This window comes from Micropterus dolomieu, linkage group LG14, assembly GCF_021292245.1.
Source record: "Micropterus dolomieu isolate WLL.071019.BEF.003 ecotype Adirondacks linkage group LG14, ASM2129224v1, whole genome shotgun sequence".
Classification (NCBI taxonomy): domain Eukaryota; kingdom Metazoa; phylum Chordata; class Actinopteri; order Centrarchiformes; family Centrarchidae; genus Micropterus; species Micropterus dolomieu.
The window spans coordinates 25,247,481-25,273,526 of record NC_060163.1 but is presented as its reverse complement, the minus strand read 5'-3'; the positions used below and the strand labels follow the sequence as shown (position 1 = coordinate 25,273,526).

The following is a 26,046-nucleotide window of genomic DNA, read 5'->3' as shown; positions in this document are numbered from 1 at the left end:
GGGACAGTGCTTTTCATGGTCGAGTCCCCGACCGCCTGCGTTTAAAGTTATAGTTGTGAGATTTGCATTTGATCAAATCAAATTTTGATACTAATTGTGGTCGGTATTTTTAATCAATGTATTTGTATTCTATGACTGCGTCTCTATATAGTAGTTTTGTCTGAAAAATTCAGGACTTTCACGGGAAACAATGTCAGATGACACTGTTGACTGTCTTCTTTAGTCTTCCTTATTAAGAACAGTGTGAGACAATGAATCATCACAGCCCAATTTGTTTGGCTGAGGTCTAAATTCTCTGGTTGGTTGCTCTTCTTTGGTTGTGTGTCTGATAGAGTAGCTACTCAGCGCGAGTTTGCTGCCCCAGCGGTCGATACACATGACATTATGAACAGATGATCATTAAAATGTGCTGCCAGTAACCACAGTTGTCCCCAAATTAACCAGGACTTTAATTTTAAACAACCAAAGCTAGCATGTTTTAGCCACATCTCATTTCTGACTTTTTCAATAATCTTACTGAGGAAGAGGTCTGAAACTTCTCAGATGACAGAGAATAACAAGTTGCCTTTCAGCCATGTTTAGTAATGGTTATATGATGACGTATGATGATGTATATATGGCGTTTTTTAAAGTTCATCTGACAAAGAAAAACCCAGTCAGATTTTACTGGCTTACAGTTCAGACCTCAAGTTATTTAAGTGGGTTTATAAGCATTAAACAATTTACACTGTGTAACATCCTACTTATTTTGTTTTTAGTGAAAACACTTGTAAGGAATGAACCAGGTGAACCACATGTGATTTTGGAGGACACACACAACCTGCAGGGCTGAAATGAGCCGTCACTGATGATGTTTTACAGTTTAGAGTTTGGGTTGTGGATGGAGAGAAGCTTCGTCCAGGCTGCGAGCTGACTCAGCTCTCCACAGGAAATCCACGTCTGCCTCCAACAGCATAGAGAGAATAAACTGCTGTTTACTCGTGTGTGTGTGTGTGTGTGTGTGTTCTGGCAACTGTCCAGTGACTGTGCTGGTGTTCCTTCAATTTGGTTCATCGTCTGTGTTCCTTTGATTCTGTCTTTTCCACCAAATTTAGATGAAAAACACAACATGATATTCAGCATTTAAAGAGTTTGGAGGATGTTTAATACAGTCTTTTCCATTTTGGCCACTACCTCGAACAACATTTGAAGACAACAACACATATAATGCGGTGGTTGTGTCTCGAACTGCATCCTTTCTTCATGATCATGTTTCTTCTCTGTTTCCCTGCCATGTGTTCGGAGCAGATGAAGCTGCCGGTGTTGCTGCTCGGCCGGTCGGCGGACCTGCGTCCTGGCGAATTCGTGGTCGCCATAGGAAGCCCGTTCTCCCTGCAGAACACCGTCACCACCGGCATAGTCAGCACCACCCAGAGGGGAGGCAAGGAGCTGGGCCTCCGCAACTCTGACATGGACTACATCCAGACAGACGCCATCATCAATGTGAGTGAAGAGACTAAGACAAACACACCCTGAGGTGGGAAGGTTGGGACAATAGCCTACTGTGTGGAGATGAGATTCAGCAATATGGCTCACAAACGTCTGAAAAACTGAACATGACAGGATCCATTCAGGAATTATTTGCTCAAAATTGATGTGATTATTCAATAGAAATGTACTATTTTCTTTGCATTTACATTCTTTGTTTGTTTATTTGTTTTCTGGCAGTATGGCAACTCCGGAGGACCACTAGTCAATCTGGTAAGTGAGGGAAAACCTGCTAGTGGAGAAACAATACACAAGCTGGGCCCCTGTTTGAAATGCATTACACATCTTGTATGCAGGCAGTTGTTTTACAAATGATTTGTCCTTAGCCTATATAGTCACGTTCTCCTTACGTATTAAGTGTTTCCAATAAAACATTTGTTTTCACATATTCCATACTACATATGTCAGGCAGGTCTGCTACCAGTAGTGTTTTCTTTTACTTCAAGGTTTCATTTCTACAGTACATGCAATTTTCTAATTTAACCAGCTACTAACATTAGTTCTAACCTGATTAATTAAACATAGCATGTTTCTAAGGACTAAATTACTTTAAAATGTGGTTTTAACCTTTTTTTGCATCATAGACTCCAGGTAGTGAAAATCCCATGAAAACATTTAGAAACATGTAGAAGTGCTTGTTTTTTGGTCTTACCACGATGTTGAATATGATAATAGGGTGGTGAAATTGAATGTAACCAGTGCACGCGTCGTTTGTCTCACCCTGTGATTAAAGTTAATTTAATTGTAATCACCTCTTTGAAACAGGGACAGAAACACAGTTTCTTATTACTGGGACAACATCCATGTTGCGAAACAGAGATACGTAATCTCATATAAACAAACACCAAGGCTCATGAAGTCCTTATTAGGAAAATAAAATAAAGAGTTTAGGTCACGCTTGGCAAATAGCAGTGGTCCACAGTTGACTCTGATTTGTTTTCAGCTGGCAATGTTACTACGAAGGACAATGAGGCGTCAGAAACGCTGTTTAACAAGCTCCATGAGGAAATTTGACTTTTTCTGTGGGGCATTTGAGGAATGATGGCAAATTAATGTGTGTGTTTGTGTGTGTGTCCCGCAGGATGGAGAGGTGATTGGCATCAACACTCTGAAGGTCACAGCGGGAATCTCCTTCGCCATCCCCTCAGACAAGATCAGACAATTCCTGGCAGAGTCACACGACAGACAGGCCAAAGGTTCACTTTCATTTTTGATTTGCTGCCATTTTATCACAGAGTCGGTATCAGAAGCAGAGACAGGGCCAAAGAGGTGAGGAGGACAACATGCAATGAAGGGCATATTTCTTAATCTTTATATTTTATACAGCCTATAATCTTAACCCTCATAAACAGGAAATGAGCTTTATGCCTTAACTCATCTAATGCAGTAGGATGGAAACAGAAACGTATTTTGTAAACATGGATGATGCATACAGACTCAGTTTGCTGTTTACATAAAACAGTTAAACCTTTTTTGTGCATGTAAGACATTTGCAAATTGAAAAAGCCCAAAGTCCAGCCCAAAGGGAGTTCCCATCTCCCACAGAAAACTCTTCTCTGAACTGCCTGAAAACAGCTCGTTGTAGTCCAGCCTTTACCTTTTCATCCTTGTGACGTCACAGCAAAATTTGCGCGTCCTAATGCTCGCCTAACGGCTACTTCGACACGCCCTCAAAAACACACTGAGTAGCGGCACACAGTAACAAGATACTTTTGTTACAGATTAATAACTCACCACTCTGAAACTCTTGCTCCAGTCCATGTTGCTAAGCTGGTAAGGGGATATACAGCTGAACCAAAGCCATGTTGACCGGCTTCTAAGGGCTCGTCCTTCTCTGCTTCTGATTGGCTAGTAGTCCTTAACTAGGAACTGCTGATGTGCAACTCCCAACAAAGATCATTTAGAGACAAGATGTATCACTCCATAGCTAAAACAAAGCCTTCAACACAGGGTGAAAAGAGGAGCTGCAGCAATGTGCAGGATGACAAAAAATATGATGTTTTTTGAAAATATAACCATTTAAACCTGTTCTGGTACAACCCCTAAATAATAATAATAATTTAAGTTAGCCAGTTACATGCAAGTGAGCATGTGAGATGAGGAAAATCCCTTTTTAAGGATACACCTCAGGGCTTGTGGCATTTTGTTCTTTCCTCTTTTACTATTTGGTGTACAGCTTGTTCACAGTTTTGCACATAAACATTATCAGAAGATGTCTTGTTATATTTCTGATGAGTCTTTTAATTCCACATGGGATGCGCCACATATTTGACCTGACATGGAAATAAAAAACAATAATATAACCTATCTCAAAGTTAACAGTAAGGGAAGTGTGCGAAGTAAAATGAGCTAGTTAAATTGTAAATTTGAGACACGAGTATTAAATTGAATTTCCTCCTCCTGGGCCACCTTGTGAGCACAGAAGAAGTTTTCAGTATCAGATGTTCACAGCAGGCAGAGTCTGTCCACAGTATTTTATTATACAGGAGATATGAGTTTATGATTGGCTTCCATGTCAGAGAAATTAATGTTTATTTTAAGTCAGGCATTTATCCAGAAGGCATAGCTGCCTTTATGGAAGATTTTTTTCTGTACTTTACGTAGACTTATGTCACAGTTTTATTTATAAAATACTGTAAGGCAACTATACAAATAACACATTTCCTTATGTTCTCCAGGTAAAACATTCCAGAAGAAGAAATACATCGGCGTTAGAATGATGAGTCTCACTTCAACGTAAGTTACTGTTCCTGATGACGTCTTTATGCTGAACGTTATGCTGAACGTTATTTTTTGTAAAAATACTACCATTTTGTATTTTCATTATAAAAATAATGAAACTGCCTGCAATATCTGTTTTGGCTCGGTTTTTGTGGTTAAGGTTAGTGATTTTGTTCAAGTTCAGGGTAAGATATTTTGATTGGTCATGTTTTCAGTTACTTTATTGGAATGAAACACTGATTATATCCATACAGTCCTCATGTTTTCCATACATGTGGTCATAATAAAATGACATTTTTGTATTTCTGTGAGATCAGACTGTCTTGCTGCGTAAAACAAATGCCACTATAATCGGAGAACATTGAGACGAGGCAGGCTGATTAATCTCACCTGAAGAGAGTATTTCACAATCCTGACTTTCATACATAACAAGGGTGGAGATCTTATCGAAAATGTGACCTGCAGTCAAATGACGAGTTTAAATAGGAATGTAAGTCAACAGGCCGTGTTAACAGCCTACAAGTCAGAGTAACACCCAAGCTGCCCCTCCAGCGTGGGTTTACCGTAGAAAACGCCCCTAAACACCAAAACAAGCTTTACTTTATGACAGTTTTAAACATACCAGTGGGTTTTAGCCTAATGATTCACTATATGTTACAATAACTATTTTTCCAAAGCATACCATAACTTTATAGATTGCAGGCATTTCTTCACTACACAGGCCAATCAGCAGCAAGATGTTTCATAAAAATCTGGTTTGCATTGTCGAATTTGCAGCTTTTCAAAACCTGAAGCTTGAGTGTCACAATTAATCAGCGCAGTACTTAACATGGTGAAATTTAAAATGAGCCACAATGCATCATCCCTTCAAGTTGAATTAAAATCAGACTGATGTTAGTACAAAACCTCATGTTTTGGCTGTTTTCCTCATCTTTTCTCCCCTCAGGCTGGCTAAGGAGCTGAAGGAGAGGCACTCAGACTTCCCAGATGTCACCTCCGGGGCGTATGTCATGGAGGTCATCAGCCGAACTCCAGCTGAAGCGTGAGTGCCTCCCTCATCAGTTCTTATTCCCACATTACCTGGTGTTCACTGCTCAATATGTTGCATAAACAGGCTGGATTTTCACACAGAGGTTAAAAGATCTTAGCATATGTAATTCTACATTGGGAGTGAGTTTGATTTTCATGCCAGCAAAGGCACAAGTGGCACATTTTTCACTCCTGCAGAATATATTTTGTCCCTGGAAAGATTTTTGGCATCCACACGCAAAGCTTGTTGACTGCCAACAGCGGCGGTACACCCGAGGAAATAGCAGGTAGAGTTTGTTTTCTTATTGTCTGGTGGGTTTATGTGGAACACAGGCAGAAGTCACGATGAGGATCTGATCTTGCAGAAGGGAGATTTATTAGATTTGAACTTCATGTGTGTGAAGACTGCAGGATATAGAAAGTTCACTTCTCGTTTTAAAGCTGATGTTTTGCTTTTTGGAACTAGACTGAAGGCTGGCAGTGAAGGCTGAATTATGAATGTTTCCCACCCAGACTGTCCAACTCCCTCTGGCAGGGAGGACAAACTGCTTCAGTCATAGTTGAGAAGATTTGGATTTCTCTTTGCTCTGGAAGGGGAACCTCTGCACTTATGGGACAAAAAGAGGCTAAAGCTTAAACTGAATACTGTGAAACATTGAACAGCTAGGAATCTCTCAGGGAGTACATACCTCCTCCAAGGCTTAAAATTTGCTTAATTAAAAAAAACGAAAATTTTGATAAATTATTCATCTGCTCTGGATACAAATCTGCATCAAATACACAGTGCCAAATGTGTCCCATGATTATCTGTTGTTGTCTACATGTGGCAGCTTTTATTCCTTCAAATAATTAAGTAGTTCATGAGACACTTTTCAGAAAAAGAAATCAGTTGCTGCTTGTTCGGAATTCATCAACAAAATTTTGGAACACATGGAAATTTTGTTTGAAATCAAAAGTATTTCTCTATTAAAATTTTTTTTAGGTTTTGGCCGGCAGGTGCGTTTCTTTAGGATAATTTCCAACAAGTTTTCAGTGTCATGGCTAGCTCAGCTGGTAGAGCGTAGGATTTGAAAACCAAGGATTGTGGGGTTTTTGTGTGTTTTTTATCATCCTCTTCAAAGTTGTTATGAAGAGATTCAGGGGAATCCAATCATACATTTCCCGATGGCTATTTCAAAGGTTCCGAAATAGCCGTCAGGAAATGTGTAACGTTAAATGGATTCCCCTGAATGAGAATCGGAGGAATTTCCTCTGCCTGGGAATGATGGGGAAAGTCTACAGGTTGATTAGTTTGCACCAATTGCTGGGATGCGCACGGTCCAGCACGTGCTTTATTGTGAGCAGTTAAAACCGTCTCTTCATAAAAACTTTGTTAAATAGGATTATAAAAAATAAAAATAGGTCTTGATTGAACACACAAACCCTACAATCATGAGTCCTGTGCTCCATCAACTGAGCTAACCACTAACAGTGAAAACCAGAGTGAAATTATCATTAAGACATGTACTTGCCGACCCTTGTGCTAAACTGCTGTTTTGTTATCTCGAGAAAATTATCCCGTTATCAGTGTTGGGCAGTAACGCGTTGTTACTGTAATAATATTAAGGCAAGGCAAGTTTATTAGTATAGCACATTTTCAACAACAAGGCAATTCAAAGTGCTTTACATTAAACATAAAAGAAACACAGGGAAATTGAAAAAGAAACAAAATATAATTTTGAAAACGGTGAAATAGAAAATAAAAACAGGATTTTAAAAAACAGGGTAAAACAGGACAGTAAAAGTTACAGTGTAGGGTACAATCAGGGTTAAAAGAGATAAATAGAAAATAAACACAGGCTGAGGGGCTGAGCAAATAATTGAGTTACAATTATTTTTTGAATTAACAGAGAAGTATCTACTCTCTCTAGCTAGTCTGGACTCGGGTCCATAGCAATATTTGGGTCCACTGAGTTTGGTTATGTCTGAGGCTTCACACTGCAAACCCAATTTATCAGCTGGAAACCCCCCAAAAAACTAGGACACTACAAAGAAACCAGGACATGTCTGTCCGCAGGTCACTTTGATCCAGTTATACTCTGGACCCACTTGTGCATTTACAGGTGGACAGAGGTTCCTGCAAATCACTTTAAGACCACTTCCTTCACTCTGTTCAATCTTACTGTCTTTATCTTTTCACTCAATTACCTACTCATTTCTCACCATGTAAATAGTGTTCACTGAAAATACAAAGAAAAAGAAAACAGGACGTTACAGTGCAGTGAAAGTTACTAATCTAATCTTTAAATTTGATTTAATTAAAGGCAGTGGTAAAAAGAAGTCTTCAGTCTTAATTTAAAAGAACTGACAGTTTCAGCAGACCTGTAGTTATCTGGGAGTTTGTTCCAGATATACGGAGCATAATAACTGAACGCTGCTTCTCCTTGTTTAGTTTTGACTCTGGGGACAGAAAGCAAACCTGCCCCAGACGACCTGAGATGGATGGTTCATAATGAAGCAGAAGATCAGAAATGTATTTTGGCCCTAAACAATTTAGTGCTTTATAAACTAACAGCAGGATTTTGAAATCAATTCTTTGACATACAGGAAGCCAATGTAAAGACCTCAGAACTGGAGTGATGTGATCCACCTTTTTGGTCTTAGTGAGGACTCGAGCAGCTGCGTTCTGAATCAGCTGCAGCTGTCTGATGGATTTCTTAGGGAGCCCTGTAAGGACACTGTTACAGTAGTCAAGTCGACTGAAGATAAATGCATGGATATGTTTTTCCAGGTCCTGCTGAGTCCTGTAATCCTTGATATATTCTTCAGGTGATAGTAGGCTGACTTTGTAATTGTCTTAATGTGGCTCCTCAAATTCAGGTCTGAGTCCATGACCACACCGAGATTTCTGGCTTGATTTGTGGTTCTTAACATTACAGATTGAAGCTGAGCACTGATCTTCAATCGTTCCTCCCTGGCTCCAAAAACAATAACTTCTTAACTAAATTCTGGCACATCCAATTGTTGACCCGTACAGTTACTCAGCGGCTGTATGGGATCATAGTCCCCTGGTGAGATGGTTATGTAAATCTGTGTGTCATCTGCATAATTATGGTAACATATTTTGTAGTTTTTCATAATCTGAGCCAGCGCAAGCATGTAAATGTTAAACAAAAGAGGCCCCACAATGGAGCCTTCGGGAACTCCACGTCATTTTTCTTAGCTCAGTTGTGTAATTACCTATAGACACAAAGTAGTCCCTGTCCTTTAAGTAGGATTCAAACCAGTTTAGTACTGTGCCAGAAAGTCCAACCCAGTTTTCAAGTCTGTCTAGTAATATGTTGTGGTTGACCATGTCGAATGCACTGACATCCAATAATACTAAGACTGAAATTCTGCCACTGTCAATGTTTAAATGGATGTCATTGAAGACCTTAACAAGAGCCGTCTCAGTGCTGTGGTGGGATATTACTTTTCCCATTAAGTAGTGTAACGGATTACTTTTCCAAAACAGTAATATTATTACAGTTACTAATCCAAGTAACGCTGCGTTCCTGAACGCAACATCCTTGACATGAATGCGCGAAAAACTGAAGGAAGAATGGATGAGAAGAATGGCTCTTATAAATACATATGCAGAAAATGTAGCTTAGTTCAAAAGTAGGGAATTACTTGCTTTATTTTGTTATTTCAGACGGTGGCATTAAGAAACACAAAAATCACACTCCTTGCTGCTGAAAATGATAAAGTTGGGAGAGACTGCTTTGTTTCGGGGTGAGGGATGGGGGTGGGTCATTGTAAAAGTAATATAGTAACGTAACTAGTTACTTTTATCACCCAGTAATAAGTAAAGTAATATTATTACTTTTTCAAGGAGTAATAAGTAACTAGTAATGTATTACAATTTCTTAGGAACTTGCCCAACACTGTCCGTTATCACGGGAAAGTAACATTCATTACCTCGAGATCACAAGATAATTATTCCGTTATCACAGAAAAACGGAGTAAAAAAATTTGGGCTTCCGTAATATCCTGCTAACGACAAAGGCAAAATGATTTAAATGAGCAGAAATATAACATCACTGAATGGATCTTGTTATGATTTATCAGTTCATTGGCCATGTTACTGTAAAGAAATAATTTAGGATGCAATGTTGTGGTTTGTTTGTGATATTTGTTAACCTTTCGCACCTCTTTCTTGGTGGCAGAGCTGGCCTGCAGGAGGGCGATGTCATCATCAGCATCAATGGCGAGCAAGTCACCTCAGCCAGTGATGTCAGCGCTGCCATAAAGCGGGACGACACGCTGCGAACAGTGGTGAGGCGAGGCAACGAGGACGTCATGCTCACCATCGTCCCCGAGGAGGTTGAGCCTTGACCTCTCAGAACTCAACCACCCAACCCGTCAACCAATCCCGAGCTGGCTCTCAGTGTTTTTCAACCAATCGTGAACACTTTGAAAAACCTAGCAACCAATAGGGGTGTGTTTGTCTGGGGCCACACCTACTGTGTTTAAGAACTTGTAATTATTAGTAATACTCTTCCAAGGTGTTATGCTCACACACACCTTCAGAGGTCCAACTTCATAACGCTGGGAACTGAAGCTTCAACCCTGTCATCATACGTCTCATGTTAGTTTTAATATTTCCTCTAATCCCAATTTACTTTCCATCATCACTGACCTTTTATATTCTACTAACAACACCTATCACTATAAAATGGTTACTGCAGGTTACCGCAGTCCTCTTTAAATGTCTATGTTGTTGATGGAATATTTTTTTAAAGTATTTTTGCCTCAATGTGTTTGAAGACAATTTTTCAAAAAAAGGGAATAAAATTATTTTCAAAAGTGTTGTCTTTATTGATAATGTCAATGTAATGATGGTTGAGTTCAAACGTCAGTCCTGCTTCCAAAAGGAACTAACAAGCACGACAGGTTTTGTACTAGCTTTGAATGTCCATGCAGTACTTTCCCATTTTCATAATAGATTATTTTTTGTGAATGACAAACAAACAATTCTTTAGTGAGATCTATGCATTGCAGGTAGGGGTTCCTCATGGAGCCTTCTAGGATCCCCTGAGCTTCCGAAGATACTTTCAGGTTTGATCATCGTGTATTTGGTTTTCATTTCTTCTACATTTTCTTCTTCAACATAATTTTTTCAACTAACAGCAAACAGTCTTTGTGGTCTAGCTAGGCTTTGTCCCCCATCTAACACTAGAGGCAGGCTGACACACAACCCAAAGCAAGACTCTTCCACCAGCAATACTCTCTTACTGTACATGATACTAAACTTTAACCCAGAGTTGACAACTGACTATGACCTAAAATGGCTGTTATGTCAGAATACGAAGTCAATACATGCTGGTGAACACAATGAAGCATTCAGCAGCTGTAGAGCAAGATCATTTAGTCAAAGTTGGTGGAGACCAAAACAGAGCTAAAAGGATTATGAATATTGGATTGAGGCCAGAGGCCCGACTCCAAATGAATGCTAATGTTGCTTTGTGTCTGCTGGATGGCAAAATAAGCAAATGTTTGTTAACATATTCACCATGTCAACTTCATATATGTACAGTAGGCTATATCAACATTTTTTTACTGCTTGTTTTGCGGCCCCCAAAAAATCAATTGTTACACATTTTGAAAATCTTATAACCTTAAATCTTGACACTCCAAATGAAACTGAAAATGGAGTTTAGAATAATTCGTAACATATAAATAAACACATCTTCTTTAACGGTGTTTGCAACTGTATGTATATGAAAAACAGCAGAAAGTGAACTCCAGCACGACCCCAGCAGCCGAGCTCTGTTCAAAAGGACACCAAGAAAACAAGCTGAGAAAGAACTCACATCATCTCTCAAAACACCTTCTTCTTTTCTCTTGTCCTATCTTATCTTGTCCTCCCTCTGTGCCATGTTACACGCTGAAATAATGAATTTAACACACCATGACACAATATGTTGGCCCCTGTGTGTGTCTATAGGCCCAGTGGAGCGAAGGTGTTACGTAACACTTGACACAGTTATTACAGTGAGGTTAGTTATGTGTTCTCTGTGCAGGGGGTCAGCAGGGGAGAGCTTACAGAGAGCTAAACTAAAATGGGCATCCACTGCTGAACTTGCTAGTAAGATTTGAGTGTTTCAACATTTTAAGTAAGACAAAACAGCAATCAATTTAACACTGATCAGCTCCATCTCAAGAAGTGTAGTTGCTGACTACTGGGAAATTTGTTCAGTATGTATTTCTAGTACATACTGTACATACATACGAATTCAAAAATGAATGTCTCAGTACATATTTATGAGCAAAATAAATATTTTCCATGGTTGCCATGTTTGCACGATAATATAACCAGTCCGTCAAATTTTTCATTTCTGCATCTCATTACCAATTTTGTTGCCTTATTTTTGAGATTGTTTTGACAGCTGCTGTTTCCAAGGTCAAGAATTAACTTTCAGTCTTATCTTTTGGGTCAACATGGATAACAAGTCCTTAAAGTGTGAAGCTCTATCGCATGATATGTTCAAAAGCTGCAAGACTGATTATTATTACCTTTGAATTACTTAAATACTTTTCTCTTAATTAATTAATAATTTGTGTTCACAAATCTAAATGAACTAAATTGTACTCTCAAATGACGCACGCTTTACAGAGCTTTGATTATCAGTATCATCACTTCGACCCCAGTTGGCTGAGATGTGAGTGGAACCATTGACCCGGTTTGTTCTGACTGACAGAGTCCCAGAACTCCCGGCTGCTGACTCAGTGTCTGTCCTCCACATGCCTAACATAACATCCGCACATCATTTTATAATTTGGTGTCCTTCTTATGTAATGTGACCCCTTTTCGTTTCTGATGACTCAGCTCACAGCGGTCAGTTGGTTCACTGTATAAATACGTTGGCATGAACCAGCTACTCTCTTTCTTTTTGTATTTTGGGAACTCGGCCTTCCACGCAGCAGGATCCACTTTAGATGTCTTCTGCACATGACTAACTGCTGCAGTTCTGCCCATTAGAAGACTTTCAGTGACCTTGATGGTCCATTTCTGAGTCAACATTACTGGAAGTCATGGCCGGAAACATCAGCTGAGTTGATTTTACGTTTCGGGAAACTCTTGGGGAACATTTTCCTCTAACAGCCATTGTCCACATGAAATATCCATAAATCACTATTGTCAATTCTTAAAAGCCTTTTCTGAATCATAGGTTTTGTCACAACACTGGAGCCCAAAGATACCAAGTGGAAAAATGTTTTTCCCGTTAAAGTTGGTTATCTGAAATTTCCCTCACTGTTATTTCTGATTATTTTGTTTTTGTTTGCAGTCCTCCGTCATTTATTCACGTCCTCTAAAGTGTCTGAGCTCTTTTTGTTCCTTGCTCAACACAAAATCTCACTTGTTTTTTTCATGTAATCTCTGTCGCACATGAACTTCTCTTTGTTTAAAGAAGCACAGTACAGTTAACAGTTATTAAGCAACACAAAAAAAGAGTACATTCATTTGTATAAATATATTTTTATTGCTATTTACGTCAGTACAGTTATTAAAACCATCAACATTACAGCTCAAAAAGTCCTTTTAATAGTTTACATTGGCAGATAATCTTTACGTTACAAACATGTACATTATTTAAAAAATTACAGTGCTTTATTAAAACTTTTTTTAATCAGAATAAGTTTCAAACCAAACTGAACCAAACAGTTAAGGCTTCACTAACCGAAACACTTAACGTCATCAGTGCAGGTACAGTACATAGTGTAAATAACTGTTGTTCATGTGGGTCATGAAACCTGTGAGAGCAAATTGGAGCGTTTACATGCACACTTTAATGTCCATAAATTAGTGTTGCATGTCATTAAGTTAAAACCTGCCAACACTGCCCTGGATAAGATAACATCACTGCAATGATTTAAAGCTTGTATGTTTTTCTGTCTGTGCTGTAACCAGTTTTACTTCCAAATACAGTTTAGTTTTAGATGGCCTCTTTGTTGGTAATGTATTTCTGGCTACTTTTTCATGTGGAAAAACTTGCCCAGAATGCATTACAGCCGCAGGATGTGTTTTTTTAGATTTTCACATTTTTTTGTGTAACAAGGCCAAACTTACATCATGTTCATAAGCTAATGAGACAGTTCTACATCCAGGACATTCACTTTGGCTGTCAAACAGTGTTGCATTCGTTTGCTTTTTACCCAGAGATCAAATATAAACAAGCTGTTACAGAGGCTGCATCTTTGCCTTTCTTTAGTTTAACACATTTTATGTTTCAGCAGATTACTGTGCTAATTATGTCTTTCTTTGCCATTTCAGCCTTTTTATTTTTACCGCTGTGTCTCTGTTAGTGTCTGCGTCCTACTCAGCTTCTCCTCTGACACTATGGTCTACTTTGGGCAGGAAAGGTTTCCAGGTTACATTAGTCTTTTAGCCGTGCTGAACTCAGTGTATGGCTGGTGTCGGGGCAGTCTGCTCCGACAGTCTGGTGGATGCTGCTTCTCCCACTGAGCTGCTCATGGCTCCCTGGTTGAGGGCGACCTGCGGGAGGGCACTCAGCAGGGCCTTCTCCAGCTTCTGCTCCAGAGCGTCCAGGCGACGGTCCACATGCTCCTTCAGCCTCCTCTCCATGTCCTCTAAACGACGCTCCATGGCTGAGTCCAACTCCCTGCAGAGAGGAGGGGCAACGTTGATAGAATTTTAATTGCAAAGGAGTCATGAATACTTTGATACCACTGGAACCTTCAATAACATGGAATGGGCTGAAAACTGTCCAAAATCACCCCCATGTCCTGTCACACATTGTGGACTACTATATATTTGATAAGTTTAATGCTTTAATGATTTAGGTACTTCCATAAAATGGCCTCTATATTCTGTTATTTTGACTACTGACTGATGAAACGTTCTCTTACAAAATGGCAACAAAGTATTGAGAAATGCTTTATATTAGCATTTTCTCTGCAAGGACTAGGCGTTTCCTGTTGTGTCTACACGATAATGTTTGTATATAAAACTCAGCTAAATTTACACTGACAGTTAAAGTGGAAGAAATACATATAAATCATATTACAGATAAATAAAACTGCAGAAGAATGATATAAAAGCGTGTGGACGTTTTTCTTCCAGCAGAGGCAAAGCTCCACAAAAACTCACAGAAAGTCTTGTCTGAACAAGAATGATGGTTGTGGCTGCATTTTTCAACCAGGTCTAATTAAAACTAGTTGTGACTCATGTTAAATAATCGCTGTACTATGCGACTTTGTATTAGGCACTAAAATGAGAAGAGGGAGGCATATTTAAGTCTAGTGTAGAGGAATGAAAGGGGGAAAGAAATGAACAAACATGAAGCCACATCAGCAATAAAACCTCAAACATAAACACAGACACTAAAACCAAACCGCCCACACAATCAATGCTGACCATCATCTTCCCCTAACCTCAAAATCCTCCTGTGTCCATCTTACTCAGGCTTTCTGTACCAAACTTCCAGACAGCTGACTTTAGATTGGCTTCATCTTAACCAACTGGAGGAAATTCTCAAAACCAGAATTCTCTTTTTCTCGTTTTCCACTTTCTCAAACATTCCCTGTCTTTCTGCATGCCTTTACATTTGGGGTTTGTCAGCATTAATTTTTTCCCCCCTCAAGGATCTTGAAGAATCTTGAAGTTTTTCCTCAAGCCAACCCTGCAGCTCTGGCAGCTCCAATAATTGTGCTTCTCTTACCACCATAGGAAATCCTGACTGACTACTCACATTGTTGCTTAACTCCTCCCAACGTTTTTCTGTGAACCGTGCTGTCAGTCTGATCTGCAGAATTTATTTTACATGTCTGCTGATGTACTTTAATTGTCTAGTTCTTTTACCTACAGAAGCAGGACATAGACCAGAATCCAATGCAACAGCCTCTACATCCCAGAATGCAATGCAACTGAGAGGCAGGTTTGAGTTTTAAGTAAGCGGACATTACTCAGTTTGTCCACTGCAAAGGAAACCCGTTTCTATTGCCGTCATTACTGCTCCCTCTGCAAGTCAGCAGCACAATTGAAAGCAACAACTTCCTGTTAAATGTAGGAAATCAGAAACATTACAATAAGATAAAGCAGACAGGTTCGAGGGCCAGTTGGTTCACAAGAACAAAAAACACTCAACATAACACATTTCCAGAAACAATTTTTCTAACACTTCACTAGAGCATCCACTAAAATAACATACTTTTCTTTATAAACTACAATAATGTATGTGTTTGTTCGTCAGTTTCGATGTAGATATGACTAGATAAGTCTAATTTAGAGTATTACAGTCTTAAAATATTTTAGCTTGTGGTAGCCAGACGGACGTGTTGTGGTGAAGACGTACCAATGAGCTGCTGTCCTCTCCTCGATGTGGACTCAGACTAAGCTGGCATTCTCTTTAAACCCACATTCGCTGCTCTGCTGTGACAAAGAGCCTCATTTATCAGTCAGCAGTTTGTAGCACCAGCTCGTAAAGACATTTTTTTATTTGTGAACATAGTGAAACTAATGTCAGCTAATGTCAGTTAACTGATACTGAGCATCAGGCTAAGACATTATATTTATTTAGTGAGGTTTGGTGCAGTTTGCCAGGATTTTAATGATTCACACATACAAAAACGCTGATAAATGAACTCTATTGTCTCTCCGTCAGCCTCCTCCCTGCACTTGCCAAACTGAAATCACTCTATGTAGTTGAGTCTGTCAGCTGTTGACTAACCAGAAATGTTATCAGAATGTTTTTTCCAAAAAAAACATGTCAGCTGACTTTCAGCAGCTCAACATTTTCTGCTAACAATGCAACCTTAGACAACAAAAGCCATTGACCCATTAGATGATAAAGGAGTCTCTGTTTCATCCACGCACTCAACTCAACAATGTGACTGTGTAACAATGGTTTGGCAGCAAAGATTGAAACACGGGTATCAAAAATGTTTACTCTTTCTACTACAGTGCTTTCCATTTAATTAAGCATTGACAGGCTTGAATATTTGCCATTTTCAGAGAAGACAAGAAGAAAAGCTATAGAAAATGTGCAAAGGCCTACAATGACTGTGACATGCAACCGTGTTTGTCAGAAGAAATCAACTTTACTCACCGCATGTGAAACAGGGAACAAAATCACAATATTGGCATTTTCTCAGATACTTGTGGAATACGATGCTGTGAGCACAAGGGTTTTCACTCTGTGGCTGCAAGTATGTTTAACAGCTCTTACACCAGATCGAGGAGCTTGTGAGTCCCTGTGCGAGCAGATGCGACTTCATCAAAACAACAAGTAAACATTAAAACGAGTCTATGGAATTAAAGCTAAAAATGTTTTTCTAAACCAATCCCATGACAGTTCTGACGAGTTGCACGTGACATCGTACAAACAGGGCAGTGAAAGAAGTGTTAAAGTCAAGTGCAGCTAGGGAAGCCAAATGTCTTGCTTGTGCAAAAACGCATTTTTGACAGATTTTATTTCTCTGTATTTAATCGGAAGTATGAGAAAGTAGTAAGCAGCTGTTTAAATTTTATAAAACAATAAGAGATTGAGGTGGAAAGAGCAAAAACACTGTTCTGCTCTCTATGTCACTTTGAAAGTGCTTCACAAAGTAATAATAGGTTGCTCTTCTCTCAGATTTTTATTATACTACTAAAAATATCTGAACAAATGATTATTACAGGATAATACTATTTCCACTAGTAGTACTAGAACTAGTATTGTTTCACAGTAGTGGTAGTACAGTATAGCAGTAATAATAATAACAACAACAATGATGTATTATTATTTATAATCTAAAGTAATCTTATCCTCTGTGTTTTGTAGCCTTAGGTAGGTTAGTTTGTGTGTTTTTCTGACACAAGGTGGAGCTACTTTATCTGATTACAGGACTCACTCGGCTTTACTCACCATGTGCCATTTCTCATATTCTTCTCCTTCTCGGCCACCGCTGTAGCGTCATCCAGCCTCAGCTTCGTCACCTGACCGCACACGCTCTGGAGCATGGGCAGAAACTCAGGGCCTGAGCTTAACGCTTGGCCGTGTCCATGTCCTTTCAGGAATTGGGACATCATATCTGCCAGCTGGGCGTGGTTCACTGGGCCTCTGCTTTCACTGCTCACTAGAGATGGGAGACCACTGGTCAGCTGCTAAGATTTGTGAATTTTAAAACTAACATTTCTTACTCAACAAAAGCAAAGTTTCAGCACAAATGCCTGGTGAAGTCTCCACCTATTTGCACTCTTGTTTGACGTCAGAGAAAGGATGATCCTTACTTGTATTCTTGGTGCTGTCACCAGAAACCAACAGTTCTGGGGAGGAGGAGGAGGAAGAGGTCAAGTCATTTGACATCGCTCCGTTCTGAGCCGGCGGAGCTTCATCTGCAGGCCTGATGGAGCCGACTGGACGCTAGTGACACAGAAACAATACTCTCTGAAACCATCTGATATACATTTTCTGAGCCAATATTTCACTGGCCTCAAGTTGACTGTGGCCATGCTAAAGAAAGGATTTATGTCAAGACAGACAACTTTAAAATAATGAACTGCATTCAGAATCATCTCTCAACCTATTTGTAACTAAAGTTAAGATGCAACTCTTGATAAAATTTATGTTTTAATAGTAACAACAGCACAGTTAATACTGATACCCTGGAGTCTGCAGGCTGGGGCTGGTTGCTGAGAGAGGTGTTGGCTGCTTGAGCCAGGGCAGACAAAGCTCCACCGCCCATCAGGAGAGGCAGGAAGCCGCCCAGAGAGCTGGTCTGGTTCTGGAGAGAAACACATACCAGCAGATTATTATTTTGTGCAGCCACGAGTTAACTGCTTTATTTTGGGGGTTATTTCTGAGCTATAGACATCAAATGAAGGTGACAGTTTCTGTTGAGGTAAATTTCTAACAACATTTTGATTCAATCCAGAACACAAACACATGAACCTGCTTGTTTGTTTTATCATAAAGGTTACTGTTCAGCTGAGAGGCATCTCCAACATCTCAGGTGATTAATAAACACATTGAGAGGGAGAGTTTCCAAAATAGGTATCGCAAGTTGATTTTCATTGTGATACAAAAAAAGTTTGAGAGTTAAAACATGTAATCCATTGGCATAGTCCTTTAACTCATGTCACTGTAGTTGTAGTTCCCCCTCATCGCCTGCAGAGGTCGTTAAAGATGAGTAACTTGCTGCTCCTCTCCCCCCACCTTCTGCTGAAAGTGCACCATGTCCATGAGGTTCTGGGCTCCCGGTGAGAGGCTTGCTCCCATTTCCTCAACCAGACACTGGACCTGCTGCATGTCGATGCCGGGGCCACGGCCCGGGCAGGGGTGCAGCTGCTGAAGGCCCACGATGACTCGACACACCAAAACACTGCTTCTACCAGCCAGGGAGAGCAGCTGGGAGACCAACAGACAGAAACAGGGGATTAAACTGCACTCAGCAAAGTGATATTTCACTGTAACTGGATGACAAAAACTGTCCAAGGCACGTACATGACGTGCTGTTAAAAGATGTCTCAACTGTTTATAGATGTGAAGACTAAAACAAAGTTTAGAAGATGAAAGGCTAGTAGACTAGCAGATGTCTTTGTGTTTGGATTGACCTCTCTCTGAATACAACTCACCTTCACTTCACAGGCTGGTGATGGATGCTCAAGGATCAGCTGTTTTTTGTAGAAAGGCCCTCTGTCTGAACTGTGAGCATAAAAAGAAAGAGACATCCCATCAGACACTTGAAATGTGTTAATGTCAACTTTATTACTGTTTTATTTGGTATTACATTTTAGCCTGTATTTAACATTGGACAATGCAAAGTGATGGGACATATAAGAAGACAGTGGGACTGACAAACAACAAAAGTGAGTGACTTAATTCAAATTCAGGATGTTGCCAGACTGCATTTTTAAAAGGCTATATCATCAGCTTCTGTCCTGTTTTCTGCCATCAATTAATTTGAGTTGCTGCGTCGGTGTGTGTATACCTATCTGGCTGGATGCTGTTGTCCCTCTCCCCACGTACTGTCCCACAGTATTCTCCCATCTGGCTGTACACCTCCATGGTTCGAGCCTCGCTGGTGATCAGCAGGCGGCTGATGGCAGAGGGAGAGCAGGGGCTGCAGTGGAGCACCAGGACACAAGGAGACCCTTCCTCTGTCTGCTCCAACAGCACTGGGCCGCCCCTGTGAGGGAAGGATTACTGTTAAAGGTGCCGCTCACTTATAAAATTCACTAAAAAAATCGTGGTGAGGTTTGTTTGCCCGCGTTACACATACATAGTTATGCACTTCTAAGTCAGGCTTTAACAAAAACTATTGAGATTATCAGGGAAAATCCTCCAAAAAAACTCAGCGTATCTTTTAAAGCTTCTGTTCACAATCATTAATCACTTGGAGCAGTTGTTAAGTTGATTGCTTTTATATAAAATAGCGAGCTAAAAGCTTTTACCAGTTTGTGTCGTCGCCCTCTGAATGACTGAGCTCTGCTTCATGATCGTCGTTGTCACTGATGTGAACAGGAAGCAGGACATCAGCCAAGTGATGCTCCTGGGCGTGACAGACCCAAGCCGCTCCGCTCTTCACAGCAATGTCCACCATGATGCTGCTGAGGCCGGCACAAGGAGACAAGCGAGGACACAAAGTAGGAAACAACTTAGGAGACAAGAGTGAATAAAGAACAAGATAGGAGACAGGTTAGGACAGAAGTAGCAGTTCTTTAAGAAAGCTAGGACGAGGATAAGTTAGGACACAAGGTAGGAGACCATTTAGGAAACAAATCTAGAGAATCTAGTTCATCTCAACTGTCAGCTATGATGAGAGAAGTGTTTTTCTTATATCCCTTCCTTTGCTGAACAGCTGTAACTGTAAATAAACCACACAGCTTGCTAATATTAAGCCATAACGCTGCTTTTATTTTTACCTTAAATCTGCTCCCGCTGAAACCGATCGACTAGCTGGTTTTCCTCAGGTCACTGATTTTTCTTCTTCGCATTTCTCCAGATGTATTAAAAAACATAAATTTAGATTCGCGGCTATAGCTGATAACATAAAGGTGAATTTCTGACTCGACTTAGCTAACGCTGAACTACAGCTGCCGTGCGTCGCGGCTGATGACGTTGTCATTATCATGACGTCAATAAACAGCGACTCGTGAGATGTCTCAGGCTGAGATACTATTTTGGTAAATACGCCTTTTTTCAAGTAAAACAAATAACCTACACGCTGTTTTTCCACAATTCGTATATGTGGTTTTGTGTTTAAGCGTATGAAATGTCCATACTATAGTGGAATGTGACTAGCAAGCTAGTTATGTCGTGATTCGTGAACAGTTTAGCACCTTTTTCTATAAATAAACAGTGAGAGCTTTGCAGCTGAAGTTTGTGTTTTCAGAATCAGAAAGAGCTTTTTTTGCTAAGCAGTGTTTTACACGTACGAGGAATTTGCTTTGGTGATGAGGTGCTACGCGTAGACATAACATACATTGACACAAATAAATGCAGAAATATATAAATACGGAATAGACAGATGTAAGTTATATAAGAATAGTAAAAGAATAGAGAAAAAGAAAACAACTATGTGCTGAGAAAGAACAACGCGGCAGATATTTACATGTCCATTACTCCGGGTTTGTGTTTTGTGAAGACGTATTGCAGCTGCAATATGCCAGGTTTGTGCATGATATGAAATTAAATAATATATAATATTTACACGTGCAGAGACATTTGCATTAATCGAAGGGGGGAGTGTCAGTGGGGGACCCGGGCCTTGTTAGTGAGGCTAGCTGGAGATGGGAAGAAGCTGTTTTTGTGGTGAGAGGTTTTGGTCCTGTTGGAGGGGAGAGTTTGATGATTTAAATCCCATTCTGATTAATCCTCTATTGATTTTATGATGCCCTAGCCAAGTGGTTATTAAATAATGGCATAAATAATGGATCTGATTCCTTTTAAAGCAGGGGATGGACTTCACTGAGTGCTACGGAGACACAGTCTCCAGTGTTGCAGCTGCAGCGCGGTCGGGCTGTAGGAAGCGGGTGAGGAGGCTGATAAAGAGAGGCTTCAGTGTGGACTGTCGAGATAACCGTGGCTGGAATGCCCTGCACGAGGCGTCAGCCGCTGGCAGTAAAGAGTGTGTGCAGGAAATTTTGTCTGCAGCCGGCGGTAAGAAAGGGTATTGTGCAACTCAAGAGTAGTAGTTCTCACACTTGAGAAGCTGGGACCAGATAATATTGGTTCCCGGCCCTTATATAAACCACTGAATTAATCAGTCAAATACACAGTTCAGAAGCAAACGCACACATCTGAGATGCTGGAATCAGGCAAGGCAAGGCACGTTTATTTGTATAGCACATTTCAGCAAACACAAAGTTTCAAGTAGAAAATAATAATCAGGCTTACCTTTTTGATTGATTCCCATGTCTCACACCAGTCAAACCATGTGCAATATTTATTTCCTCTTATTTACGAATCCAGATTGTTTGCACTACAATCTTGGTAAAAGCCGTCAAAACAGCGGAGAAAAATGTTCAGCCCTACTCGGCTCTGCCTCGACGCACTGCAACCCACACAGCGGATATCTATACTAGAGATTCTACTCGGCACTGTTAAGACTTGGTCTGACTACTTATGAGAGAAGAGAAACCAACTGATTTTCAAAAGCAGGAACGTCTTTAGAAAAATCTCACCCCCAAAACAGGACAGTTAAACTTACAGTGCATTGTAAAATATTAACAAAATAATAAAAACAGGTAATCTTACTTTCACAGTTATTGAAATGGTTATTGATTAATTTCCTAATGATCGACGAATCGATGAATCAGTCCTTTAACAAATGTATCTAGTTTTCTTTAAAGTCAAATAGGCAATTCAGGTAGACACAATCTTTCTGTTCTTTCCCCTTTTTGTGACTGTCAGCAGCAGGCTCCTCCCGTGGCTGTCATACCTATGTGAACTCTTTAACACATGAGGGGGAATCTGCATGCTACCTGGCAGCGCAGCGTGGACACCTGGCAGTGGTCCGACTCCTCCTGAAAGCGCATGCCAACATCAACCAGCTAACAAATGACTTATCCTGTCCTTTGTATGCAGGTACAACATGTGTATGCACCTCTGACCAAAAAAAACATCTTTAGTATAGTAAAGTACAAGATGATTTGATTCTATTAATGCAATATTTATCAGCTACTGATGTCGTGGAAATTGTATCTTGCTGGTAATGGATTAAGCAAATAATTGAGTAACAACCAACCATTGTCTTTGAAGAATTTATTAATCAAAAGAGAACAACAGACAAGTACTACAACAGAAAATCAGCTGGTCCAGAGACCTGCCGCCTAGGGCAGCTTCGGGCTTCTGGCCCAGAGCAAAAGGGATGCATAATCATTCACACAGTCTAGGTTTCTATGTTTTGGGGAACAGAGATCCTCTCTCAGCCTTGAATGAACATTCAAGGAGAGGAGAGGAACTGCAAGTAAGGAAAACACCAAAACAATCTCACAGCTCTGACCTAAACCCCAGTAAATGTGGACAGACTAACATAAGGAGTATAGAAGAAGGAAAGGTTAGGGATAGAAACAATATATACCTATGAGACATAACAATAATAGTAATAATAAAAGATCATGCATAAAAGATGAAATGTAAGAGGAAACAATTTTCTGCCATAACACCTAACTGTTTTCCAACAGCTGTAGATGGCGGGTACAAGGAGGTTGTAGAACTGCTGCTCAGTAAAGGTGCAGAGGTCAACAGAACACACACCGCGTCCTGCTGGACCTGCCTTCATCAAGCTGTTTATAAGGTAAAAACCAAACTCACAAACACACACAAAACTCTGTGAGACATGTTCTAACCTGCATACATTTATTCCTTAAGGGTCACAGTGAAATTGTGCGCATCCTGGTCAATGTGTGCAACCTAGAGGCACTAGATGACCACAGGATCTCCCCTCTCTTTGTGGCTGCACAGTATGGACAACAGCAATGCCTGGAAATCCTTGTTAATGCTGGTAAGTAGCTGTTTTTCTTAATACCTTTTATATGTGCATGTGTATATGTTCATATTATAAATTTGTTTGTTGCAAGCTAATGTTGCTTGAACTAAGGTTTATTTTCTTATGTCCCCCCTGCCTCTATTCTTCCTGCCTGTGTTTTATTTTGTTTTCACTTTAGGTGCCAATGTGAACACCCAGGCAGCTGATCTGGCCACACCACTGCTGATTGCCTCTCAGGAGGGCCACCAGGCATGTGTGGATTTCCTTTTGGACCACGGGGCAGATCCTAATGTAGCCTGCAGCCATGACTGGCCCCAGCTTCCAATTCATGCTGCTGCTGAGTTTGGCCACATCGGGTACTGACTCATAACTTGTTTTCAATGATGTGTTGTTGGGCAGTGATTCCTAACATTTTTAAAGTGTGACGTCTTTTAAAGAATCAGTGTCTAGTTGTGATCCTTCATCACATGCTGTATTTGTCAATGAGTTGTGGACTAAAGAGTGATTGTAATTTATCAGATTTTGTAATTTGAAAAAAAGTTTGAGAGTTTAGGAGATAAAACTATCCAGGAAAAATATTTAGTTAATTAAATGTCGAAAAATATTAATTGCCGTTTCCCAGAGCCTGGGGTGACATCTTCATATTGTCAATATAAAGTCCAAAACACACAGATATTACGTTTACAATTATATAAAACAGGGAAAATCTGCTAATCCTCACATTGTAATAGCTTAATGTTTACCATGTTGCTTGACGAATAATTTTCTGTTGATCAGCTGATTAATCTACCACACGTCTCAGCACTGATCATAAACTGATTATAAACACATTGTACGCTTCTTAGGAGGAGCTTCATGCAAATGTACCCATTTTTCTTTTCCTTAGCCCTCTGTGCTTTTGTCAATCCAGTGTCCTCAGGAGGCTGATAGATGTTACGGATCGTGTGTGTGACCTTGGCGATGGCATGGTGAGTCCACTGTACGTGGCGGTCAATAGGCATCAGAGCGAGAGTGTCGAGATGCTTTTGAGGGAAGGTTATAGCCCAGATGCCCAGGACTGCACACACATCCTGGGCCTCCGTTCACCACTCACCTTTGCCTTGTGTCGCACATCTAACAAACCATACAGGTTTGTGAGAAAGTCGATTTTACCCTTTAAGAACATACACAAAATGAAACCAATGAATTTGTCTCTGATTTGGATTAAAATCTCTTTCAGTGAATCAGTGAGGCTGCTGGTAGCTGCAGGAGCAAGTTTCAGTGAGGAGGACTGGATTTACGCTTTGGCCACTGACAAAACAGACCTGCTTCAACTGATACTTGAGCACAGATGGATCCCTCGCCCGGAGACTTTGACCAGAGACTGTTCTGTTCCACGTCTTCATGGGAAAACTGTGTTAAAGCTGCAGGAGCTGAGAGAGCTGCTTTGTGTTGCACTAAACCAAGTACATTTTGCTGCCTGCTGGCTTCCTCTGCTTCTGAAGGCAGGACTTGAACCTTCTTTGCTGCTTCAGCCCCACATGTAAGTCTGTACTCTCACTTTTTCACAAGTATCAGATGGCTATACTTAATCAATTTCTTACGGTCCTCGATGCTTTCTAGGTTGGAACAGGCAGTTGGCGAGGTGTTGAATTACCTACTAGAGTTTGTAAACTGGTCGACTCTGTCTCCGCCTTTGAAACACATTCTGGATCGAAGACGGGCAGAGAAGAGCTGGGAACCATGTCCACATTTCGGTACAGTGATAAAATACAGTCTTTACAGATCTTTACTAATATGTAGTAAACCTTGAGTTATGACAATTTAAATTTTTCTCCTCTCCTTCCTGTAGACTCCATTCCCTGTCTTTCCCACATCTGTCGGCTGCAGGTTAGGTTAGTGCTGGGACCAGATCTACTGATGAGGACCAACGCTGTCCAGCAGCTCCCTGTGCCCTCTGTACTTCATGGCTTCCTCCAATTCAGAGACATCCTGAAAGCTTCCTACACGCACTCCCCGCCATCACCACTTTTAAATCGAATACAGGGATACCGCAGTACACACCAACACAGGCATGTTCTATAATGATGCTTTAAGGTTGTTAAAATAATCTTATTTCACAGTTTGACGTATGTGTTCTGTGTCTGCTTGTTACAGCACCTCATGAAAACAATATGTTAACAAATGGAGATATTTTGTGCATCATTTTTCACACATTTCCTTATAGTTCTTCACATTTGTCTATTATTTTTCATAAATTATTTCACTCATTTGCATATTGTAGTTTGTATCACTTGTTTCTCTCGACCAGTAGCGTTTATTGTTTAATTTTAGTTTTGTTATTATTTATTATTCAAGTTAATAAATCCTTAAAACAAGGTGTGTTTGTTCAGTTTATTTATTGATATGCTCTGTTTGTGACATGATAATAAAACTGTAATTTGGTCACATTCTGATTGGTGCAAACCGCTGTCATTCAAACCGTAGGCCACATCTGATTGGTAGGCGTCACGTTTTGTGGGCTCTCAGTATTTGACAGGAGGAAATAGAAGCGACGTAAAGAAATGAAAAAAAACAAGGCGCTCGTTCAGGGAGTTTACATGACATCTGTAATGTAAAGGCCGTTAAAACGCTACTCGAGGAACGATATGTCTTAATGTATTTCATACGTGAGTATGTTAAATGTTTGTTTTTCTCAGTGCATTTGATTGTTTTCCGAAGCACAGCGACGGTGTTGCTTGCTAGCTTGTTTGCTTGTGCGCATTCACTTTGTGTTGCTCGTTTTGCTCAGGAGACACAAACGTCTCTTTTCTGGCTGTTTTTCTTTTTTTTTTT

At 40.2% G+C, this 26,046-nt stretch overlaps 4 protein-coding genes across 12 annotated transcripts in view; 3 read left to right on the top strand and 1 right to left on the bottom strand.

Moving 5' to 3' along the window:
• htra1b (HtrA serine peptidase 1b) overlaps positions 1-11,608 on the top strand; it is a 29,950-nt gene extending 18,342 nt beyond the window's left edge. Inside the window, exons 5-10 of the mRNA XM_046068635.1 lie at positions 1,288-1,482; positions 1,708-1,740; positions 2,609-2,723; positions 4,206-4,263; positions 5,195-5,290; positions 9,465-11,608. Coding sequence (XP_045924591.1) covers positions 1,288-1,482; positions 1,708-1,740; positions 2,609-2,723; positions 4,206-4,263; positions 5,195-5,290; positions 9,465-9,633 — 666 coding nt within the window. The 3' untranslated portion in view covers positions 9,634-11,608. The remainder of the gene's footprint in view (positions 1-1,287; positions 1,483-1,707; positions 1,741-2,608; positions 2,724-4,205; positions 4,264-5,194; positions 5,291-9,464) is intronic.
• Positions 11,609-12,762: 1,154 nt separating this feature from the next.
• On the bottom strand, positions 12,763-20,364 carry lg14h10orf88 (linkage group 14 C10orf88 homolog). 3 transcript variants are annotated; one of them, XM_046069344.1, is made up of 9 exons: positions 20,165-20,364; positions 19,694-19,896; positions 19,231-19,428; positions 18,875-18,944; positions 18,456-18,647; positions 17,905-18,024; positions 17,531-17,663; positions 17,166-17,376; positions 12,763-13,922 (listed from the first exon to the last, which is right to left on the bottom strand). In XM_046069344.1, exons 2-9 carry the CDS (start codon positions 19,840-19,842, stop codon positions 13,700-13,702), a joined length of 1,296 nt encoding a protein of 431 aa, XP_045925300.1. In that variant the 5' UTR covers positions 19,843-19,896; positions 20,165-20,364; the 3' UTR covers positions 12,763-13,699. The 3 variants fall into 3 exon arrangements, with proteins under 3 accessions (XP_045925300.1, XP_045925301.1, XP_045925302.1); XM_046069345.1 differs by having other exon boundaries at positions 19,694-19,849; XM_046069346.1 differs by having other exon boundaries at positions 19,694-19,846.
• Positions 19,774-25,591, top strand: asb3 (ankyrin repeat and SOCS box containing 3). Of its 7 annotated transcripts, none has more exons than XM_046069340.1 (10): positions 19,774-19,885; positions 21,194-21,401; positions 22,161-22,328; positions 22,928-23,040; positions 23,115-23,247; positions 23,411-23,588; positions 24,143-24,361; positions 24,452-24,754; positions 24,835-24,968; positions 25,064-25,591. In XM_046069340.1, the coding sequence occupies exons 1-10, from the start codon at positions 19,832-19,834 to the stop codon at positions 25,294-25,296; spliced, it is 1,743 nt and encodes a 580-aa protein (XP_045925296.1). In that variant the 5' UTR covers positions 19,774-19,831; the 3' UTR covers positions 25,297-25,591. The 7 variants fall into 7 exon arrangements, with proteins under 7 accessions (XP_045925296.1, XP_045925293.1, XP_045925294.1 ...); XM_046069337.1 differs by having other exon boundaries at positions 22,155-22,328; XM_046069338.1 differs by having other exon boundaries at positions 19,775-19,885; positions 22,158-22,328.
• Positions 25,592-25,823: 232 nt separating this feature from the next.
• Positions 25,824-26,046, top strand: part of abca5 (ATP-binding cassette, sub-family A (ABC1), member 5) — a 30,820-nt gene continuing 30,597 nt past the window's right edge. The window contains exon 1 of the mRNA XM_046068198.1: positions 25,824-25,880. Within this exon, the coding sequence (XP_045924154.1) occupies positions 25,868-25,880 (13 nt within the window). The 5' untranslated portion in view covers positions 25,824-25,867. The remainder of the gene's footprint in view (positions 25,881-26,046) is intronic.